Source organism: Xenopus tropicalis, chromosome 5 (assembly GCF_000004195.4).
Source record: "Xenopus tropicalis strain Nigerian chromosome 5, UCB_Xtro_10.0, whole genome shotgun sequence".
Taxonomy (NCBI): domain Eukaryota; kingdom Metazoa; phylum Chordata; class Amphibia; order Anura; family Pipidae; genus Xenopus; species Xenopus tropicalis.
In genome coordinates this window covers 7,642,235-7,666,032 of record NC_030681.2, presented here as the reverse complement: position 1 = coordinate 7,666,032, position 23,798 = coordinate 7,642,235, and the positions used below count along the sequence as shown (strand labels likewise).

General features: G+C 46.4%; 1 protein-coding gene across 6 annotated transcripts in view; it reads right to left on the bottom strand.

Annotated features, from left to right (window-relative positions):
• The window catches only part of cdc42bpa (CDC42 binding protein kinase alpha), a 126,358-nt gene that overhangs the window by 37,549 nt on the left and 65,011 nt on the right, over window positions 1-23,798 (bottom strand). For 4 of the 6 annotated variants that reach the window (XM_031902580.1, XM_031902576.1, XM_031902577.1 and 1 more), the window contains exons 6-15: window positions 15,716-15,809; window positions 15,040-15,240; window positions 14,289-14,537; window positions 12,754-12,858; window positions 8,884-8,963; window positions 8,536-8,702; window positions 8,132-8,254; window positions 2,574-2,707; window positions 566-808; window positions 108-218 (exon numbers count right to left, since the gene is read on the bottom strand). In XM_031902580.1, the coding sequence (XP_031758440.1) occupies window positions 108-218; window positions 566-808; window positions 2,574-2,707; window positions 8,132-8,254; window positions 8,536-8,702; window positions 8,884-8,963; window positions 12,754-12,858; window positions 14,289-14,537; window positions 15,040-15,240; window positions 15,716-15,809 (1,507 nt within the window). The remainder of the gene's footprint in view (window positions 1-107; window positions 219-565; window positions 809-2,573; window positions 2,708-8,131; window positions 8,255-8,535; window positions 8,703-8,883; window positions 8,964-12,753; window positions 12,859-14,288; window positions 14,538-15,039; window positions 15,241-15,715; window positions 15,810-23,798) is intronic. The other 2 variants (XM_031902579.1, XM_031902581.1) reach the window with 1 other exon arrangement.

Genomic DNA, 23,798 nt, shown 5'->3' with positions numbered 1-23,798 from the left:
ATAAAAACCTTACTCACCCCTCCCATGCCCGGTTTAGGTAAGTGTGTAACTGCCCCAATACCCACAATCCAACCTCTCCCTGTAACCAATGAAGACCCTGCACTCACTTTCAGTCCTTCCAATTCGCTCTCCAGCTGCTTGGTGTATTGCTCACTCTTCTCCCGCAATTTCCTGTCCTTGGAGGCCTCGGAGGCTGCAGAATCCATTTGGGCTTCAAGCTGCAGATGAAAAAAAAACATTTTCTATTAATGCAGAATTCAACCCAAAAACGTTTTTTTTGTATAATAAAAATGGAATTTAAGTAATTTCCCAATATATAACCATTCCACATTCTCACTGTTTTTAAAGTTATTTCTAAATTGCCAGTGATAGGAGTGTCTGTCTGTTTATAATGTTGGCACTAGTGGTTATGACTACTGAAACAATGTAGCAGAAGACAAGAGAGGTTTCATGTATTTATATTTTAAATATACCTCTGGGTTCATCCGAGTCCCTATTGTTTATTTCTACCCTGTAAATCTAAACACTTTTACAGCGGAACAGTAAAGCAGCAGTCACAACAAACCTCCTTTTTAGCCCTTTCCACCCGGCGCAGATCCTGCCTCAGGCCTTCCAGCTTCTGCGCCACGGCCTCCATTTCCTCTTCCTTGTCACGGAGCTGCCTCACAAATTTCTGCTTCTGGGAGCGCAATTCAGTCAGTCGCTCATTTAGCTCTGCCATTTCCTGCAAGGCCTGTTTCCTCTGGCTCTGCGCCTCCTTCAGCTCCTTTGTTTGGGTCTTCATCTTCTCATTGGACTCCACCAAGTCCTAACACAAGAAAAGCCATTGGGCATCAGAGTCGGTTCCCTCTCTAGCTCCAACCCAGACCTGAGTCTAAATAGTGTTTCTCATTGCTATAGTTGTGCCCTGCTATAGTTCCAGGGGTACCCAGGGCACAAATAAGCACTCACCCCAAATCCCCCCTAACTGGCCTTCAGGCTGGGCCCCCTTAGCCCATAACAAGGTTACAGATATATAGAAACATTGGGGTAACAGTCACCCCGCTATAGTTCCAGGGGTACCCAGGGCACAAATAAGCACTCACCCCAAATCCCCCCCTAACTGGCCTTCAGGCTGGGCCCCCTTAGCCCATAACAAGGTTACAGATATATAGAAACATTGGGGTAACAGTCACCCCGCTATAGTTCCAGGGGTACCCAGGGCACAAATAACCACTCACCCCAAATCCCCCCTAACTGGCCTTCAGGCTGGGCCCCCTTAGCCCATAACAAGGTTACAGATATATAGAAACATTGGGGTAACAGTCACCCCGCTATAGTTCCAGGGGTACCCAGGGCACAAATAAGCACTCACCCCAAATCCCCCCTAACTGGCCTTCAGGCTGGGCCCCCTTAGCCCATAACAAGGTTACAGATATATAGAAACATTGGGGTAACAGTCACCCCGCTATAGTTCCAGGGGTACCCAGGGCACAAATAAGCACTCACCCCAAATCCCCCCCTAACTGGCCTTCAGGCTGGGCCCCCTTAGCCCATAACAAGGTTACAGATATATAGAAACATTGGGGTAACAGTCACCCCGCTATAGTTCCAGGGGTACCCAGGGCACAAATAACCACTCACCCCAAATCCCCCCTAACTGGCCTTCAGGCTGGGCCCCCTTAGCCCATAACAAGGTTACAGATATATAGAAACATTGGGGTAACAGTCACCCTGCTATAGTTCCAGGGGTACCCAGGGCACAAATAAGCACTCACCCCAAATCCCCCCTAACTGGCCTTCAGGCTGGGCCCCCTTAGCCCATAACAAGGTTACAGATATATAGAAACATTGGGGTAACAGTCACCCCGCTATAGTTCCAGGGGTACCCAGGGCACAAATAAGCACTCACCCCAAATCCCCCCCTAACTGGCCTTCAGGCTGGGCCCCCTTAGCCCATAACAAGGTTATAGATATATAGAAACATTGGGGTAACAGTCACCCTGCTATAGTTCCAGGGGTACCCAGGGCACAAATAAGCACTCACCCCAAATCCCCCCCTAACTGGCCTTCAGGCTGGGCCCCCTTAGCCCATAACAAGGTTACAGATATATAGAAACATTGGGGTAACAGTCACCCCGCTATAGTTCCAGGGTACCCAGGGCACAAGCACTCACCCCAAATCCCCCCCTAACTGGCCTTCAGGCTGGGCCCCCTTAGCCCATAACAAGGTTACAGATATATAGAAACATTGGGGTAACAGTCACCCTGCTATAGTTCCAGGGGTACCCAGGGCACAAATAAGCACTCACCCCAAATCCCCCCCTAACTGGCCTTCAGGCTGGGCCCCCTTAGCCCATAACAAGGTTATAGATATATAGAAACATTGGGGTAACAGTCACCCCGCTATAGTTCCAGGGGTACCCAGGGCACAAGCACTCACCCCAAATCCCCCCCTAACTGGCCTTCAGGCTGGGCCCCCTTAGCCCATAACAAGGTTACAGATATATAGAAACATTGGGGTAACAGTCACCCTGCTATAGTTCCAGGGGTACCCAGGGCACAAGCCCCATGGGGGTAACAGACAGTGCTACCTTGTTCAGATCCTCCTTCTCCTGCTTCAGAACTTTCACTTGTTTCTCAAACACTCTGATTTGTCGGGAGAATTCCTCGAAGTCCGGCCGCGCCAGACCCGACTTGTCCAGCTGCTGAGTGAGTTGGTTGGCACCTACAGAACAAAAGAAGAAATCCGTAACTAAACCTCACACTAAAGGAATGAAGGGCCGGAGTGACGGCGGCTCAGGTTTCCGTGCGTACATAAGGCCGGCGCAGAATGGGCGCTCTAACAATCCATAGGAACAATGTTGAAGCACAAATACATAAAGGGGTGAATCTGTGCCAGCAATGTGTCCCTAAGCCTTACGGGGGTATCAGAGGGCAGAAGGGGCAATCCCGGGGCATCTGTGTGCAGAAGGGGGAGCTTCTCTCAGTGTATTTGCTCAATACGTGTGCCTGGGAGAGCTATGATGTGACTAACTGTTGGCTGGAGGAGGCAACTGATGAAATGAACATTTAATCCAAATAAAAGAACACATTTGTTTTATTGAAGACAGATAATTAGTGAACAGTTCCCACTGTTTTTGAATAATGAACTTTGAAATAGTACACCCAGTTACAGGCTCATTGCCCCGCCCCCTGTAAGCCTCCATTACTACTATTACTAGTATTACATTACTAGTCTTCTAGTCCCACCCACTGTTTGACTTACATATTCTTTGCCCCTCCCCTGTAAGCTTCCATCAAAGTGTTACAGTCCCACCCATTACTTGAATTAAAGACTTCTTGCCCCTCCCCTGTAAGCTTCCATCAGAGTGTTACAGTCCCACCCACTGCTTGAATTAAGGACTTCCTGCCCCTCCCCTGTAAGCTTCCATCAGAGTGTTACAGTCCCACCCACTACTTGAATTAAGGACTTCCTGCCCCTCCCCTGTAAGCTTCCATCAGAGTGTTACAGTCCCACCCACTGCTTGAATTAAGGACTTCCTGCCCCTCCCCTGTAAGCTTCCATCAGAGTGTTACAGTCCCACCCATTACTTGAATTAAAGACTTCTTGCCCCTCCCCTGTAAGCTTCCATCAGAGTGTTACAGTCCCACCCACTGCTTGAATTAAGGACTTCCTGCCCCTCCCCTGTAAGCTTCCATCAGAGTGTTACAGTCCCACCCACTACTTGAATTAAGGACTTCCTGCCCCTCCCTGTAAGCTTCCATCAGAGTGTTACAGTCCCACCCACTACTTGAATTAAGGACTTCCTGCCCCTCCCCTGTAAGCTTCCATCAGAGTGTTACAGTCCCACCCACTACTTGAATGAAAGACTTCTTGCCCCTCCCCTGTAAGCTTCCATCAGAGTGTTACAGTCCCACCCACTGCTTGAATTAAGGACTTCCTGCCCCTCCCCTGTAAGCTTCCATCAGAGTGTTACAGTCCCACCCACTACTTGAATTAAGGACTTCTTGCCCCTCCCCTGTAAGCTTCCATCAGAGTGTTACAGTCCCACCCACTACTTGAATTAAGGACTTCCTGCCCCTCCCCTGTAAGCTTCCATCAGAGTGTTACAGTCCCACCCACTACTTGAATGAAAGACTTCCTGCCCCTCCCCTGTAAGCTTCCATCAGAGTGTTACAGTCCCACCCACTACTTGAATGAAAGACTTCCTGCCCCTCCCCTGTAAGCTTCCATCAGAGTGTTACAGTCCCACCCACTACTTGAATTAAGGACTTCCTGCCCCTCCCCTGTAAGCTTGTAACAGTACAATGGTGCTACTGAGCAGCCCCCCCAAATGCCCCTACACATATCTCCCCTCCCCCCCTCCCCGCCCCAGAGCCACAAGCTTAGTATGTTGGGGAGTGCAGAGAGCAAGCGCAGGGATGTCATTGTGCTGAGCGGAGCTTTCTCGCTGTTATCCTCGCATACTTGGCACAGCTCGGAATTCCTCAAAGTTTTCTCCCGTGTTACAGAGAACAAAAGTATGTCTGTGACTCTGTCTATTAGAACCATATGGTTGGACAGAGAGAGAAGCAGTCTGGCCTCTCTATAGAGACCGCTCACAGACAGGAGCCAAGCCTTGCACTCACACGTATTGCACTCTCCTGCAGGTGTCCGACCCACAGACACCCACAGGGGCCATTAAATCAGCCCACTGGTGCCGTAACGTTAGCCACGTACACCTGCAAGCCACGCCGTGTCAGGCAAGGTTCACAAATCAAAGGGGAACTGAGCCAAACGCATTCTTTTTTTTTACATAGAGTTTCTTGTACAGCAAGTGAGGTTCTGAACCCTCTTACTGCCCCCCCTACTGCCCCTCTTTCTGCATCACTTACCCTCCCCCAGGGCAGCACCGGGCAGGGCCTGTTATAATATATATAAAATACAGTTTGCTCATTTCCCTATGGGACCCAACTGTAAATGATATGCTTATAAATGGTGCTTAGTGATGTCATCAGTTATAATTGGAGATTAGTGATGTCATTTCTGTCACATGACTCACTAAAACTGGTGGTTGAAACGAGTGGGGTATCATCAGGGATGGTTCACTATCAAACCAACTTTTAGTATGTTATACAATTACCAATTCTAAGCAACTTTTCAATTGGTCTTCATTATTTATTTTTTATAGTTTTTGAAGCCTTTTGCTTCAGACTCTTTGCAGCTTTCAAATGAATGGGGTCACTGACCCCGGCAGCTAAACCCTATTGCTCTGTGAGGCTGCAGTTTTATTGTTATTGTTACAGGTATGGGATCCTTTATCCGGAAACCCATTATCAAGAAAGTTCCGAATTACGGAAAGGCCATCTCCCATAGACTTCATTATAAGCATTATTAAACAATCCTATTGGGTTTATTCACTATTTAAATTATTTTTGGCAGACTTAAGGTATGGAGATCCAAATTACGGAAAGATCCCTTATCTGGAAAACCCCAGGTCCCAAGCATTCTGGATTACAGGTCCCATACCTGTACTTTTTATCATTTATTTTTCTGTTCAGGCCTCTCTCCTATTCATATACCAGTCTCTCCTTCAAACCACTCCCTGGTTGTTAAGGTAGTTTGGACCCTAGCAACCGGAAAGCTGATGAAACCGGAAAGCAAAATACTTTAAAAATGAAGACCAACTGCAAATATTACTCTCTACATTATCCTAAACGTTAACACAAAGGCGAGCAACCCCTTTAACAGGAGGCAGATGTGTATGGAGTGCAGCAGAGGGTTATACTGGGCACACGTGTGAGGGAACGTACCCAGGACTCTAATGAATCATTAACCGCATTCTCTCATCGCATACGCACGGACACACGCTGGGAAGCGAGAGGAATCCGACCCCAGGCAGGACATAGCAACCTTCCAGTAAGCCCAGTCTGTGACCAGTACAAGATATAGGGGCTGTATATGCAGGGGGCGCTGGGGGCCAGGTGAATAAACAGACTTTCCAGGCGGCTGATAGAGGTAAATACCCCAAATAATGACAGATCGGTATTGTTAGCAGATGTCTGCAACCTGATCCTACCGCCAATAAGCCCCTCGTTATTCAACTTTAGCCTGTGTGTAACTGAATGTAGCTTTCCTTGCACATCATTAGGGCCAATAACAGGCCTTTAGGGATATAATGGGGTACAAACTTCTTAGCAACAGTCTCGGGGGGGGGAGACATTTCCCCTTGGGCACTTCTGACTGCATTGATCGTATCCCTTGTAATTAAAAATCTGAGCTGTCAATCATATATTGCCTGCCCCGCCTCTATGCCTCCGGCATAGAGGCGGGGCAGGCAATATATGATTGACAGCTCAGATTTTTAATTACAATCACTTTAACTTTCCATTCAGCACTTCCCAGATATCACCTAGATGGCAAATGTATAAGATTTTGGGGTGATACAAAGCTATACCCCCAAAATATATTGCATAAAAAGCTCATATGTAAAACCCTGCTTCATCTAAATAAACCATTTTCATATAAATATACTTATTTAGCAGTATGTGCCATTGGGTAATCCTAAATAGGAAACTGCCATTTTATGTACTAAGGGCCGCCCCCTGGGATCATAGGAGTCACAGTGCACACAAACAAGCCAAGGCACACATACATGCTAGGCCCCATCAGCCAATGAATGGGCAGAGTTCTGCCTTTTGCTCCCACACTACTTCCTGTTACAGTTAGAGCTGCATCACTTCCTGTCAGCTGATCTCTGAGGGAGCACACAGCCCATCACTAAATGGCGGCTCAAGGGAAAGGATGTAAAAGGGCAATATTTACTGATATATATATTCCAGTTTGGGGAGATTCTTTAATAGGCCACTTAACATAATATAAACTGTCTGTTGGTTACGTATTCATTCTGGGGGTGTAGTTTCCCTTTGATAACAGTATTCACAAAATGGCGGAGTGTAAATGTAAACATGGGTAGATTTTGAGGTATGGAGGCAGGGAGGCCCAGAAGACATGTCAGCCCCCTAAGGGTTAAACATTTACTGTGCTGGAAGCTCTCGTGTCTGCTATGTAGGGCACGGTAATTGGAGTGTGGCGCACAGAGGCCGAGCAGATTTTTAGGATGATTGGAGTGACTGCCAAGAGAGCTGACACACATCCTGCACAGACTGAGTGGGCATCATGGGAAAATCCAACGGAGCCAGCCAATGGGAACTTTCCTCCCCTACAAGCTCCAATCCACACTGGGCACTGGGAATGGCACAGTGCCCATACAGCCATTAGCCGTAAATATACAGACTGGCAGGGTCAGACTGGGGGGGGGGGGAGTACCCCTTATTGGGGGCAGAACAGCCCTATTGGGTTTATTTAATGGTTAAATGATTCCCTTTTCTCTGTAATAATAAAACAGTACCTGTACTTGATCCCAACTAAGATATAATTACCCCTTATTGGGGCAGAACAGCCCTATTGGGTTTATTTAATGGTTAAATGATTCCCTTTTCTCTGTAATAATAAAACAGTACCTGTACTTGATCCCAACTAAGATATAATTACCCCTTATTGGGGCAGAACAGCCCTATTGGGTTTATTTAATGGTTAAATGATTCCCTTTTCTCTGTAATAATAAAACAGTACCTGTACTTGATCCCAACTAAGATATAATTACCCCTTATTGGGGGCAGAACAGCCCTATTGGGTTTATTTAATGGTTAAATGATTCCCTTTTCTCTGTAATAATAAAACAGTACCTGTACTTGATCCCAACTAAGATATAATTACCCCTTATTGGGGCAGAACAGCCCTATTGGGTTTATTTCATGGTTAAATGATTCCCTTTTCTCTGTAATAATAAAACAGTACCTGTACTTGATCCCAACTAAGATATAATTACCCCTTATTGGGGCAGAACAGCCCTATTGGGTTTATTTAATGGTTAAATGATTCCCTTTTCTCTGTAATAATAAAACAGTACCTGTACTTGATCCCAACTAAGATATAATTACCCCTTATTGGGGCAGAACAGCCCTATTGGGTTTATTTAATGGTTAAATGATTCCCTTTTCTCTGTAATAATAAAACAGTACCTGTACTTGATCCCAACTAAGATATAATATTGGATGCAGAATAAAAATGCCAGGAAAACACCCAAAGAAAATGACTTTATTTTACCTGTACCCAGAGTTTTCAACTTGTCCAACTCTTCCTTCAAGGATTTTATTTCCAAGTCTTTGCTGGCAGTGACCGGGCCATCAACTGCAGAGTGCTGGAGGGCCTGAACGGCCTGGGTGGATTCTGGGAAAGAAAATACCCCGTGGTTAGTTGATTAAATGTTACTATACGAGGCTGGTTAGTGATCGCTGCATATTCACATTACTTGGAAGCATAGAAACCAGTGCAGTCTGAACCTCACTTCCTGCTTGATGCCTGCCCCCTAAGCTTCTCAGCAGCAGCCCAGAGCTCACTGAGCATGTGCAGTGCCACTGACACACAAAAGATGGGCTAACAAGATCCAAGATGGGGGCAACGTTAAAGGTCTGGATCAGTACTGTTATAGGGCTACTCAGTTGCTTTACCTTGAAGCTTCCTGGTCAGTTCCACCTTCTCCTGCTCCAGACGCCGGATGCGCCTTTCATACGCTTCCGTGGCTAAGCTGTCTTCTAGTGATCGTTGGACGTTGGCGTCTAGATCGGTACTGGGTGTCCCAGACGCATCTCTTAGAGAGCTACGATCTGAAAGCACACTGAGACAGCGACATGGTGGGTTACAGAAAGCAAAGGAAATATCCCACCAACATCTCTTGCCCAACTCCCAGTACCCTCGGCCGCCCAAGCTCAGAGCTGCTGGTGGGGAAAGGATTCCCTGCCCCTCTGATACAATAACAGCAGGAAGATGATACAGTGCCATAGGGAATCGGCTCTTACCAGTTGCTCGTGTAGGTAAATCCCACAAACGGTAGGTGGTGCCCAGAGAAGCCGGTGTGAGTGGGCGGCGGCATAGTCTCCTGGAAGAATCGTTAATGTTAATTGGAGTGAAAATGCGGTTGTGAATTCACCAGAGAAAAAACGCAGTGACTCCGAGAGAGTAAATGTGCGGCACACACAGCGCAATGAGAGTAAGTGAGAAGCTGCTCTGTATCAGGGTTACACAAGGAGTTAGCGCAGGATCACCGCCTATTACATCACCAAAGGGGAGACTTTAACACAATGATGTCATCCTGATGCGCCACTGAGGGTCCTAGGTGCAGGAAAGTCGCCCAGCGTGGCCCTGTCTGATGTCCGGTGCTCTGCGTGGGTAAGCCACTCCCATAAGCCCCTCCCATACTGCTGAGGGGTCCAACCTCCGCACAGTGGGCCCCCAGCCAACTTACAGGGCAGACAGGGGATAGGTCCCCAAAGTATCAGGTGATGATCTCACAGATTATTATTGTACTTATGTTCTGGATGGGGAACCCACAGTGCACCAGTTGATCAATAAGCTGGGTAGGTACAAGTTATATACATATTCCTGCCCATCTCATATCCCAGCATTCCCTCGGCCTCTCTCAGAATGGCATCAGGATGACTTCATTGCGTTTCTCTGACTGCAAAATCCAAAAACTGAGCCCCAAGTAATTTTAGTTCTTGCACATTAAACAAAAAAACCCAAACAGAATGCAAGACATATTGGACTGTGGGGCGCTGGTTCTGAGCAGGCAGCCAATGGGAACATCTCTGCCTCTCAATTCCTCATCTGGAATTTGAACTGGATTTTGGGCGGCCTGATTAGCCGTATCATTAGGCGAGACCAAATTGGTACGAGAGCAGGAGATTCTGAAGCCTGGTCCAAAAGCAGCAGGTAGAACCGCATATGTCTTACATTCTATCCATGGGAACCTTTAGATTTGAATATATCAGGAACCTAAATAATAACCAGTAAATACGATTTGATTGCAAAGAATCAGTGAGAATCTGGTGCAGCTTTATGTTTGGACTTTTCCAAACAGCCAGGGAAACCACTCTCAAAGGAAGTGGCCCCGTATCCTGACCCCACCCGCGCCTTGGGTTTGGAACAGGCCCAGACTGGGACTCAAAATAGGCCCTGGCATTCCCAGTACCCAGAGGCACAAACAGCCCCCCCCAGCCCAATAAATAGTGACTGTCTGTGGCACCTTACAGCCCCCCTGGCATTCCCAGTACCCAGAGGCACAAACAGCCCCCCAGCCCAATAAATAGTGAGTGTCTATGGCACCTTACAGCCCCCCTGGCATTCCCAGTACCCAGAGGCACAAACAGCCCCCCCCAGCCCAATAAATAGTGACTGTCTGTGGCACCTTACAGCCCCCCTGGCATTCCCAGTACCCAGAGGCACAAACAGCCCCCCCAGCCCAATAAATAGTGACTGTCTGTGGCACCTTACAGCCCCCCCTGGCATTCCCAGTACCCAGAGGCACAAACAGCCCCCCCCAGCCCAATAAATAGTGACTGTCTGTGGCACCTTACAGCCCCCCTGGCATTCCCAGTACCCAGAGGCACAAACAGCCCCCCCAGCCCAATAAATAGTGACTGTCTGTGGCACCTTACAGCCCCCCTGGCATTCCCAGTACCCAGAGGCACAAACAGCCCCCCCCCAGCCCAATAAATAGTGACTGTCTGTGGCACCTTACACCCCCCCTGGCATTCCCAGTACCCAGAGGCACAAACAGCCCCCCCAGCCCAATAAATAGTGAGTGTCTGTGGCACCTTACAGCCCCCCTGGCATTCCCAGTACCCAGAGGCACAAACAGCCCCCCCAGCCCAATAAATAGTGACTGTCTGTGGCACCTTACAGCCCCCCTGGCATTCCCAGTACCCAGAGGCACAAACAGCCCCCCCCAGCCCAATAAATAGTGAGTGTCTGTGGCACCTTACAGCCCCCCTGGCATTCCCAGTACCCAGAGGCACAAACAGCTCCCCCCCCAGCCCAATAAATAGTGACTGTCTGTGGCACCTTACAGCCCCCCTGGCATTCCCAGTACCCAGAGGCACAAACAGCCCCCCCCAGCCCAATAAATAGTGACTGTCTGTGGCACCTTACAGCCCCCCTGGCATTCCCAGTACCCAGAGGCACAAACAGCCCCCCCAGCCCAATAAATAGTGACTGTCTGTGGCACCTTACAGCCCCACTGGCATTCCCAGTACCCAGAGGCACAAACAGCCCCCCAGCCCAATAAATAGTGACTGTCTGTGGCACCTTACAGCCCCCCTGGCATTCCCAGTACCCAGAGGCACAAACAGCCCCCCCCCCCCAGCCCAATAAATAGTGACTGTCTGTGGCACCTTACAGCCCCTGGCATTCCCAGTACCCACAGATTGCCAGTCCGGGCCTGGTGTGAAAGGCAAATAGAGCAAAAGGGTGCATATGTGGGCCCTCTTTCTGCTGGAGGGGTATTATTTGGGCCCCATATGCAAGCTAATTGGTTGCCTATGTCTGGGGTGAGGATACAAGGCCACTTCCTTAATCAACATTTGGCCTCAATTACTAACACCTGTCAAATCTGCTAATGGGTAGTAACACATAGCAACCAATCAGTGATCAGCTTTGTTCAGACCGCTGCAGACAGAACAATTAAAGCTAACCCCTGACTGGCTGCCCATGGGATACTGCCCCAGTGTCAGTAAATGATCCCACTGCTTCCAGGCCATGCACAGAAGGCTGCTTAGCCCACCCGAGTCTCACACAGACTTTGCAGTCAATAATTCTCCTTTTTTTGCCCCAAATCATATTTTTTTTTATAGGGAAACTAAAGTACAACCTGCTACTGTATACAACTGAATGCTGCGTGTACAGAATGAATGTGGAGTGTATTAGTTATATTCCCAGGTACTGCAAAACTGCCACAACTTTGCCTTTAATGTTACGCTTAAAGAGAAACTATATCCAATATGGAACTGTTCGAGAACTGCATAGGTATATAAGGTATATATTTATATAATATAATAATATATATATACAATATATATATATATATATTATCTTTATCATGCATTACCTAATGTTCCCTATGTACTTTCCCTTAGAGCTTAGGAGGGCAAATCTTATATTAACTTTCCTTCTCTGAATGTGTATAACCCTACATGTGGGCAGGAGTCTCCCATAATACTTGCCTCTGCTGAGGGGAGCACCGCCACTAGGGGGAGCAGCTGAGACAGCCATAGGCAATGCATAGGCCAAATTACATTTTTGCCACAAAGAGCAATAGTTTTTTGGCTTCTGGACTCTCTCCTATTCATAAACCATTCTCTCATTCAAACCACATCCTGGTCACTAAGGTAATTTGGTCCCTAGCAACTAGATGGCTGCTGAAACTCCAAAGCTGCTGAACAAAAAGTGAAATAATTAAAAAACTAAAAATAATAAAAAATGAAGACCAATTGCAAACTGTCTCAGAATACTACCCTTTACGTTATACTAAAAGGTGAACCCCCCCCTGTAAGGGTGCCATATGGCTTGGTGTGTAAGTCCCGCCTACTATATAGGGGGTGGGCCATATCAGCATACAGTAGTCAGGTTGTATTTTAGCGTTAGTGCCCCTTTGAGTGCAATCACACACAGGGGGCGCTGTGGAGGCCTTGGGTAAAACCCCCAGTACCCGAGTAACCAGAACTATCACCCTGCTCCATTCTCCTTGCCGGTTCCACAACAAACATGAGCGATGCAGTGAAGCCAATTCTGTTGTCGCTGTTCGGCCCAAGGCTAAATCTTATTAAGGGTGGCAAATACATTAGTGGGTACATGCGTGGCACAACTCAGTGAATAGGACATGAAGTCATTACGGCTACGGGGTGCTGCCCGTTCGGACTGGGCTCGGTCAGACCTTCTGCTTGGAGATCAGGCGCTAAATCTATGGAGTAAGGGTGCGAAGGAACGGAAGCCCCGGTCTGTCGGGCAGAACAGAGCGAGGAAGGTTTTACACAACAGACTGCAAGATAAAACAGTTAGAGCGCAGTGCGGCCTGGCACCTAGTGCCCCCAAAATATGTACCTTGGCATCTGTACGTGTAGGTGCCCCACAGTGTATGGCTGGGCTATATTAACCTAATAAAGGGCAAGTAATCCCACCAGTAGTGTGACATGGGGTTTGTATATTCAGATAGTCCCACAGTGTATGGCTGGGCTATACTAACCTAATAAAGGGCAAGTAATCCCACCAGTAGTGTGACATGGGGTTTGTATATTCAGATAGTCCCACAGTGTATGGCTGGGCTATATTAACCTAATAAAGGGCAAGTAATCCCACCAGTAGTGTAACATGGGGTTTGTATATTCAGATAGCCCCACAGTGTATGGCTGGGCTATACTAACCTAATAAAGGGCAAGTAATCCCACCAGTAGTGTGACATGGGGTTTGTATATTCAGATAGTCCCACAACGTATGGCTGGGCTATATTAACCTAATAAAGGGAAAGTTATCCCACCAATAGAATGATATGGGATCCGTACATTCAGATAGTCCCACAGCGTATGGCTGGGCTATATTAACCTAATAAAGGGCAAGTAATCCCACCAGTAGTGTGACATGGGGTTTGTATATTCAGATAGTCCCACAGTGTATGGCTGGGCTATACTAACCTAATAAAGGGCAAGTAATCCCACCAGTAGTGTGACATGGGGTTTGTATATTCAGATAGTCCCACAGTGTATGGCTGGGCTATACTAACCTAATAAAGGGCAAGTAATCCCACCAGTAGTGTGACATGGGGTTTGTATATTCAGATAGTCCCACAGTGTATGGCTGGGCTATACTAACCTAATAAAGGGCAAGTAATCCCACCAGTAGTGTGACATGGGGTTTGTATATTCAGATAGTCCCACAGTGTATGGCTGGGCTATACTAACCTAATAAAGGGGAAATAATCCCACCAGTAGTGTAACATGGGGTTTGTATATTCAGATAGTCCCACGGTGTATGGCTGGGCTATACTAACCTAATAAAGGGAAAGTAATCCCACCAGTAGTGTGACATGGGGTTTGTATATTCAGATAGTCCCACAGTGTATGGCTGGGCTATACTAACCTAATAAAGGGGAAATAATCCCACCAGTAGTGTGACATGGGGTTTGTATATTCAGATAGTCCCACAGTGTATGGCTGGGCTATACTAACCTAATAAAGGGCAAGTAATCCCACCAGTAGTGTGACATGGGGTTTGTATATTCGGATAGTCCCACAGTGTATGGCTGGGCTATATTAACCTAATAAAGGGCAAGTAATCCCACCAGTAGTGTGACATGGGGTTTGTATATTCGGATAGTCCCACAGTGTATGGCTGGGCGATACTAAAGCACCAAAATGGATTTGCGGCGACTTACACAGTTCTTCAAGCAGTCGTCGTCCACATCGAAGTTGGAGGTGTCGGTGGGGCTGCTGACCTCCGGGATGTAGGGCGCCTCACAGTTGCGGATGTTGTCCCAGTCGATGCCCACAAAGAACGGGTGGTTCTTGAAGTCTTCGATGCCATTCTGGCCAAGCCGGTGCTCGCGGCTACAGATGAGCCGACGAATGAGATCCTTGGCGTTCTCCGACACATCGGCCAACTGAGTCGGGAACTGGAACCTCTCCTATGGGAACGAGGTTAAAGGGGCCGGTTACCTTTAGTATGTTACAGAACGGCCAATTGTGAGCAACTTTTTAATTGGTCTTCATTATTAATTATTTGACTTCTTCTTCCAACTCTTAAATGGGGGTCACTGACCCCGGCACCAAGAAAAACTATTGCTCTGTGAGGCTACAGTTTTATTGTTGTTCTTTTCTATTCAAATACTGGTCTTTCATCCAAACCATACCCTGGTTGCTAAGGTAACGTGGGCCCTAGCAACCAAATAGCTGCTGAAACTCCAAACAGGAGAGCTCCTGAATTGAAAATGAAATAACTAAAAAACTACAAATGAAAAATAAAGACCAATTGCAAATTATCTCAGAATATTCACTTCTACATCATACTAACAGTTAAACCCCTTTAAAGGGTAAGTTAACCTTTACAAAAGAACATCTCTCTCTATAAGGGGCGGGACGGGGATTATTAATGCTACATAAATCCAGTCACCGACTTGTGATACTCACTTTGTGGTTCATGATCTTCCCATAAGTCTCCACCAAGGACTCGGCGTAGAAGGGGGTCTCGCCGTAGAGCATCTCGTACATACAGACCCCCAGGGACCACCAGTCGCACTCCGGCCCATACTTTCCCTTCCCATCTTCCATGGCTTGAAGGATCTCAGGAGAGATGTAGTCGGGAGTCCCGACAGCTACGGAAGACTGGACCTACAATGGACCCAGGGGGGGATTGATAATGAATGAATCTGCTGGCATATTAAAGGGGAAGTTTCCCTTTCAACTAACTACTAACTTGCTATAGGCAATTCCAGGCAACTCTTCTTTATTTTTTATGGTTTTCTTTTCTATTCACAGCCTTTCCAGAACACAGTTTGACAGTTTACATCCTGATTCTATTTTATAGACTTCCTTTGCTAAATAACTTTATGCTGCCTGGTTGCTAGGGTAACTGGGACTATAGCAACCAGACACGCATTCATATTCCAAACTAGAAAGCAGTAGAACAAACAGTTAAACAAGTAAGTGCCATTTTCTACATCATAATAAAAATGGCGGTTTTAAGGGGAACTACACCTTTAAGGTGGTATTGCAAGTATTTCACCCAAACTGAGGCTCTGGGTATATAGCTGAACTCTAACTCTCCAGCTAAATGTTCCACTTAAGAGACAGCAGAGCAGCATACCGTTCCGTCCTCCATCAGCTTCAAACAGGAGCCAAAGTCAGCCAATCGGATGTGTCCGTTCATATCCAGTAAGATATTATCAGGTTTAATGTCCCTAAAAAACAAAGAGAGGCAGCATGGGAAACGATTATCTTCCAATTAAAACAAACAGCGTGGGAACTAGTGGGGAATAAGAATGGATATTAAAGGGGATGTTAACCCAACATTGGTTAATAAAAGAATGTGTAATTTTAAGCAACTCCCCCAATATCCATTCATTCCTCATTCTCACTGGGTTTATAGTTATGTGTAACTGTCACTGTGTCTGTCTCTTTCCCTTCCCTGCACTGCTGGTTCTGACTCCTGATACAACTCCCCAATATCCATTCATTCCTCATTCTCACTGGGTTTATAGTTATGTGTAACTGTCACTGTGTCTGTCCCTTTCCCTTCCCTGCACTGCTGGTTCTGACTCCTGATACAACTCCCCAATATCCATTCATCCCTCATTCTCACTGGGTTTATAGTTATGTGTAACTGTCACTGTGTCTGTCCCTTTCCCTTCCCTGCACTGCTGGTTCTGACTCCTGATACAACTCCCCAATATCCATTCATCCCTCATTCTCACTGGGTTTATAGTTATGTGTAACTGTCACTGTGTCTGTCCCTTTCCCTTCCCTGCACTGCTGGTTCTGACTCCTGATACAACTCCCCAATATCCATTCATCCCTCATTCTCACTGGGTTTATAGTTATGTGTAACTGTCACTGTGTCTGTCCCTTTCCCTTCCCTGCACTGCTGGTTCTGACTCCTGATACAACTCCCCAATATCCATTCATTCCTCATTCTCACTGGGTTTATAGTTATGTGTAACTGTCACTGTGCCTGTCCCTTTTCCTTCCCTGCACTGCTGGTTCTGACTCCTGATACAACTCCCCAATATCCATTCATTCCTCATTCTCACTGGGTTTATAGTTATGTGTAACTGTCACTGTGTCTGTCCCTTTCCCTTCCCTGCACTGCTGGTTCTGACTCCTGATACAACTCCCCAATATCCATTCATTCCTCATTCTCACTGGGTTTATAGTTATGTGTAACTGTCACTGTGTCTGTCCCTTTCCCTTCTCTGCACTGCTGGTTCTGACTCCTGATACAACTCCCCAATACCCATTCATTCCTCATTCTCACTGGGTTTATAGTTATGTGTAAATGCCATTGCTTTACTATGACAAAAACTATAAATATTAAAGTTTTAGATGTGGCACATCTGCTGCTGTTTGCAACACAGTTTATAGGAGGTTTATTTCCCCTTTAACAGTGAGTTATGTGTAAGGGACAGACCCAGCTGCAGCTGATAGAGAATAAAAGATAAGAGGTTCGGGCCTGGCTCGGCTGAGCGGGTTTCTATTGGCAGTGACGCGCTCTTGCGGTTACATTTCTCGCATATCGAGTTCAGGCTTATTCCGTTCTCAGGCATTTCTATCATGACTCCCATCCATTTAATTAATTTCTCAGTGCCGGGGGCAATCTGGCTAGACTCCCGCCTACTGGATAAGGCAAAGCATGGCTGAAACATGGGCAATAAATGTTGAACAGTAGCTCCCTGCTCTCAGAATGAATGGAGGGGGGGTTGTGTATGCAGCAGCATGAGAATAGGGACCATTCCTATAATAATATATTACAATATATAATAATATAAGGCTAATGCAGCCAATATGATGGCTGAGCCCATAGTGTAACACTGAGTGATGGCAGAACGCTTGCTTAGTTGTAGGAAGGGGAGTAACACAGTTTTACTGAGGCTGGTTATTTGCCCCCATTTGTCCCTTTGTACAGCGGCCCGGCCGGGAGCAACAATGGAAACACCGAGCACAATCCACAAGCAAATTCTTGTTGCATCTCATCAGCAGAAACACAAACGTAGGGAAAACACCACCACGTGCCGGGGAAAGGCATTCGATGGGCCCCACAGCCCGGGAACTGGGAGCACCCATGTGGCTACGGTTCTGCCGCACGTCAGCACATCTGTGCCGCAAACATACTATCAATCAGTCATCCACTCAGAGCAGAACCCCGGGACTCTCTGTATTCCTACTGAGCAGCAATATTACTCTATTTATTCCTACTGAGCAGCAATATTGCTCTATTTATTCCTACTGAGCAGCAATATTACTCTATTTATTCCTACTGAGCAGCAATATTGCTCTATTTATTCCTACTGAGCAGCAATATTACTCTATTTATTCCTACTGAGCAGCAATATTACTCTTTATTCCTACTGAGCAGCAATATTACTCTATTTATTCCTACTGAGCAGCAATATTACTCTGTATTCCTACTGAGCAGCAATATTACTCTATTTATTCCTACTGAGCAGCAATATTACTCTATTTATTCCTACTGAGCAGCAATATTACTCTATTTATTCCTACTGAGCAGCAATATTACTCTATTTATTCCTACTGAGCAGCAATATTACTCTATTTATTCCTACTGAGCAGCAATATTACTCTATTTATTCCTACTGAGCAGCAATATTACCCTATTTATTCCGATTGAGCAGCAATATTACTCTATTTATTCCTACTGAGCAGCAATATTACCCTATTTATTCCGATTGAGCAGCAATATTACTCTATTTATTCTTAGTGAGTAACAATATTGCTCTATTTATTCCTAGTGAGCAGCAATATTACTCTATTTATTCTTAGTGAGTAACAATATTGCTCTATTTATTCCTAGTGAGCAGCAATATTACTCTATTTATTCCTATTGAGCAGCAATATTACTCTATTTATTCCTATTGAGCAGCAATATTACTCTATTTATTCCTATTGAGCAGCAATATTACTCTTTATTCTGATTGAGCAGCAATATTACTCTATTTATTCTTAGTGAGTAACAATATTGCTCTATTTATTCCTACTGAGCATCAATATTACTCTATTCATTTCTACTAAGTAGAAATATTACCCTATTTATTCCTAGTGAGCAGCAATATTACTCTATTTATTCCTCCTGAGCAGCAATATTACTCTATTTATTCCTAGTGAGCAGCAATATTACTCTATTTATTCCTCCTGAGCAGCAATATTACTCTATTTATTCTTAGTGAGTAACAATATTACTCTATTTATTCCTACTGAGCAGCAATATTACCCTATTTATTCCTAGTGAGCAGCAATATTACTCTATTTATTGCTATTAAGTGGTACTATTGCTCTAATTATTACTATAGAGTAGAAATATTACTCTATTAATGTTTACTGAGTAGAAATATTACCCTTTTTATGCCCTATTTATTCCTAGTAAGTAACAATACAACTTTCTTCATTCCTACTGAGTAGCGATATTACTCTATTCATTCCTACTGAATAGAGCCTTTTTATGAACCAGTTTATTCCTAGTAAGTAACAATATTACACTATTTATTCCTATTGCGTGGCAATATTATTCTATTCATTCATACTGAATAGAAATATTACCCTATTTATTCCTAGTGAGTAATAATATTACTCTCTTCATTCCTACTGAATAGCAATAATACTCTATTCATTCCTATTGAGTAACAATAATATTCTATTCATTCCTATTGAGTAACAATAATACTCTATTCATTCCTATTGGGTAACAATAATACTCTATTCATTCCTATTGGGTAACAATATTACTCTATTTATTTCTACTGAGTAACAATATTACTCTGTTTATCCCTACTGAGTAGCAATAATACTCTATTCATTGCTATGGGATTCATGTGCAGCTATACAAACAGCATTAACAGGTAAACCACGCGATGGGTCAAACTGGACTGATCCCACTGTAAGCCCCTGGGAAATGATCACATGATGAAGGATGCCCATTGTAGAGCCATCATTTGCCCATATCATAATCCTCAGTGCCCTGTGATCCTCAGCCAACAGGGTCCCCAATAGAGATGCACTTTTGGCCAGAGCAGTAACCCATAGCAACCACTCCATTACTGAGTAGAGTGGGGGGTCTATAGGAACCCCAGGATCAATGAGTTGTTCTGTTGGTTACTGGTTGGGCTATGGCCAAATACCACTAGTACATTTCCCAGCATGCCCCAACAAGTAAGGGTCCAGGAAACACTGGAAGGTTTAGTTCAATCCTGCCATCACTAAGGGCAACTCTGCCTCCCTTTATATTCCCATGGAGCTGAGGTCCAGAGAGAACTTTCCCAGTGGTGGAACTGAGAGCATTAAACCTTCGGCACCAATCAGATGTAAAGTAAAGAGGGGCCACTGGGGACCCACTAACTGGAAGTAACTGTATTTAGCAGTGATTTTATAGATACTTGGAAAAGAAGCTAAAATCTCAATTAAAAAGGGTGAACCCAAATGGATTTCTGGATTTGCGAGAAACATATTTGGCCCTTTGGCCATATTAGAGGGGATAAATCACCCCTCCCCATAAAGTTCAATTTCTACACTTTTTATATTACCCCCAAATTAGCAATTTTTTAAACAAGCTCTGTTATTAAGCCCTTCCATTAAACACAGCAGTATCTGCTCACTAAATATTCCTAGTTGTTATGGGATTAGATATTTCAACTGCTGTTGAGGTGTTTCCTTCCCTCTTGCCAATGCCTGTGGCACAAAGGGCATTCTGACTTGCACAAAGCTCAACCTGAGAATTGCACCAATTTCTGCCATTGGCTTCTGGTATTTTGACTTCCACTCACCACGTCAATAACCCAGTGATCCTAAGACCTAAGCTTTCTTATGTCTGTCTGCTAATTGATCCTATTAAGGCCTTAAAATCCTACATGGTGTAAAGTATGGGTTTTTACGTAGGATCTCTGACCAATGAGGCCTGAATGCTCTGTTATACAAATAGCTAGAATCTCAGCCATAAAGCAGGGCAGGACTGCTGCTTACAATGGGGGGATCAGATAGGATCTGTGCCACTGTGACAGAATGCTCTGTTATACAGATAGCTAGAATCTCAGCCATAAAGCAGGGCAGAACTGCTGCTTACAATGGGGGGGGATCAGATAGGATCTGTGCCACTGTGACAGAATGCTGTGTTATACAGATAGCTAGAATCTCAGCCATAAAGCAGGGCAGGACTGCTGCTTACAATGGGGGGATCAGATAGGATCTGTGCCACTGTGACAGAATGCTCTGTTATACAGATAGCTAGAATCTCAGCCATAAAGCAGGGCAGAACTGCTGCTTACAATGGGGGGGGATCAGATAGGATCTGTGCCACTGTGACAGAATGCTGTGTTATACAGATAGCTAGAATCTCAGCCATAAAGCAGGGCAGGACTGCTGCTTACAATGAGGGGATCAGATAGGATCTGTGCCACTGTGACAGAATGCTCTGTTATACAGATAGCTAGAATCTCAGCCATAAAGCAGGGCAGAACTGCTGCTTACAATGGGGGGGGGGGGGGGGGGGGGATCAGATAGGATCTGTGCCACTGTGACAGAATGCTGTGTTATACAGATAGCTAGAATCTCAGCCATAAAGCAGGGCAGAACTGCTGCTTATAATGGGGGGGGGGGGGGGGATCAGATAGGGTCTGTGCCACTGTGACAGAATGCTCTGTTATACAGATAGCTAGAATCTCAGCCATAAAGCAGGGCAGAACTGCTGCTTACAATGGGGGGGGGGGGATCAGATAGGGTCTGTGCCACTGTGACAGAATGCTCTGTTATACAGATAGCTAGAATCTCAGCCATAAAGCAGGGCAGAACTGCTGCTTACAATGGGGGGGGGGGGGATCAGATAGGGTCTGTGCCACTGTGACAGAATGCTCTGTTATACAGATAGCTAGAATCTCAGCCATAAAGCAGGGCAGGACTGCTGCTTACAATGGGGGGATCAGATAGGATCTGTGCCACTGTGACAGAATGCTCTGTTATACAGATAGCTAGAATCTCAGCCATAAAGCAGGGCAGGACTGCTGCTTACAATGGGGGGATCAGATAGGATCTGTGCCACTGTGACAGAATGCTCTGTTTTACAGATAGCTAGAATCTCAGCCATAAAGCAGGGCAGGACTGCTGCTTACAATGGGGGGGATAGGATCTGTGCCACTGTGACAGAATGCTCTGTTATACAGATAGCTAGAATCTCAGCCATAAAGCAGGGCAGGACTGCTGCTTACAATGGGGGGATCAGATAGGATCTGTGCCACTGTGACAGAATGCTCTGTTATACAGATAGCTAGAATCTCAGCCATAAAGCAGGGCAGGACTGCTGCTTACAGTTTATTTATTTTTTTCTGCTTTAGACCATAGTCAGACAGCCCAGACGCTGTGTGAAGGGGCCCAGCTGGCCAGTGACGGGTATGGAGTAAATTCCTATAGAGGTTGATGGGAAAAGGCTGAGAATTAGACGTAGGGGGGATTCAGAGGCAAATCCATAGTGAAGTGAATAAGTGGCTTTTGGGCACAAGATGACGAGCTGAGTGGAGGAATGTCAGTAATTAGGGGTGTAGCGTGGGGCTCAGAGCGTAAGCAGGGAAGCTTATCACCAAAGCCCAGCAGGGTGGCACCGTGCCAGAGATTAGGGGCTGCTAGCCGGCCGGCTCATTCAGCCCTGTGAGAGCGCTCTGGCACTGGGGGCTACTGGGCACGGCCAGGGCTGGTAATGCACCAGGAGGGTAAGCTCCTTAGGAATGTGCGGCCCATCTGTTGGCGCCATCTGTCACAGAGCCTTGAAAGGAAAGGTTGGGGCGGAATGTCAAGCATTTTCAGCTGTTGCTAAGCAAGAAGTTACCTGAAACTGTAACTCAGACATGTGCCGAGGGGGCGTCACATTGGGGGGGGGGGGGGGGGGGGGGGGGGCAGGAATCCAAGGGGTAGGTATAATAACAAGGAGAATGCTTGGCCTGTGTGGGATGCTGCTGCCTGCAGTGGATTCCAAGCACCATGTTTTCATGGCCTCTGACCTCTCTAATGCCAATGAGAGCCATATTGGTACAGGAGGGGCAGTTTTACTCAGGGTTACACACAGGGATGCCTATGGGCTAATGGCACTGCCCTTGGGAGGTGTGTGCACACTGCCAACCCCCCTACTGGCATCTCTAACCCCAGTCATGTGGGACATTCCCCTCTGGGTTACACAGGGCCACCGGCTACCGGCACTGCCGGGGGGATGCACTGAAACCTCTAGCTCACACCCGCCATCATTACCGTTTGGCAAAAAAGTCCCAGAATCCCCTCTTGCAGTATCTCAACTCCCAGCATTCCCTGGTCACAGAATCCTAATACCCAGGGTGCCCCTTTTTCAGAATGTGACCTTCCAGCACCCCACCCTGCATGGCACAACTCCCAGCATTCCCTGTTGCAGGATCCTAATGCCCAGGGTGCCCCTTTTTCTAATTGTGACCTTCCAGCGCCCCACCCTGCAAAGCACAACTCCCAGCATCCCCCTGTTGCAGGATCCTAATGCCCAGGGTGCCCCTTATTATGAATATGACCTACCAGCGCCCCACCCTGCAAAGCACAACTCCCAGCATTCCCTGGTCACATGATCCTAATGCCCAGGGTGCCCCTTTTTCTGAATGTGACCTTCTTGTACCCCACCCTGCAAAGCACAACTCCCAGCATCCCCCTGTTGCAGAATCCTAATGCCCAGGGTGCAAACAGCTTATACTTATCCCAACTGCCACCATTACCTATTGCAGCATCCCAACTCCCAGCACCTCTATGTCAGAATCCCAACTCCCAGCACCTCTATGTCAGAATCCCAACTCCCAGCACCTCTATGTCAGAATCCCAACTCCCAGCACCTCTATGTCAGAATCCCAACTCCCAGCACCGCTATGTCAGAATCCCAACTCCCAGCACCTCTATGTCAGAATCCCAACTCCCAGCACCTCTATGTCAGAATCCCAACTCCCAGCACCTCTATGTCAGAATCCCAACTCCCAGCACCTCTATGTCAGAATCCCAACTCCATGCATCCTGCTGAGACCATGCAATCACTGTGTTTGGCTTATAGAAGTGGATCAGTCGGCCCCCATTACAGTAATGCCAAAGCCAATTAGCGGCTCGGCCCTCCCATTACCTGAGTATGACCCGTCCCCGGGTCAGTGGGGGACAGGGCAGTTAGCCGGGCTCCTTAG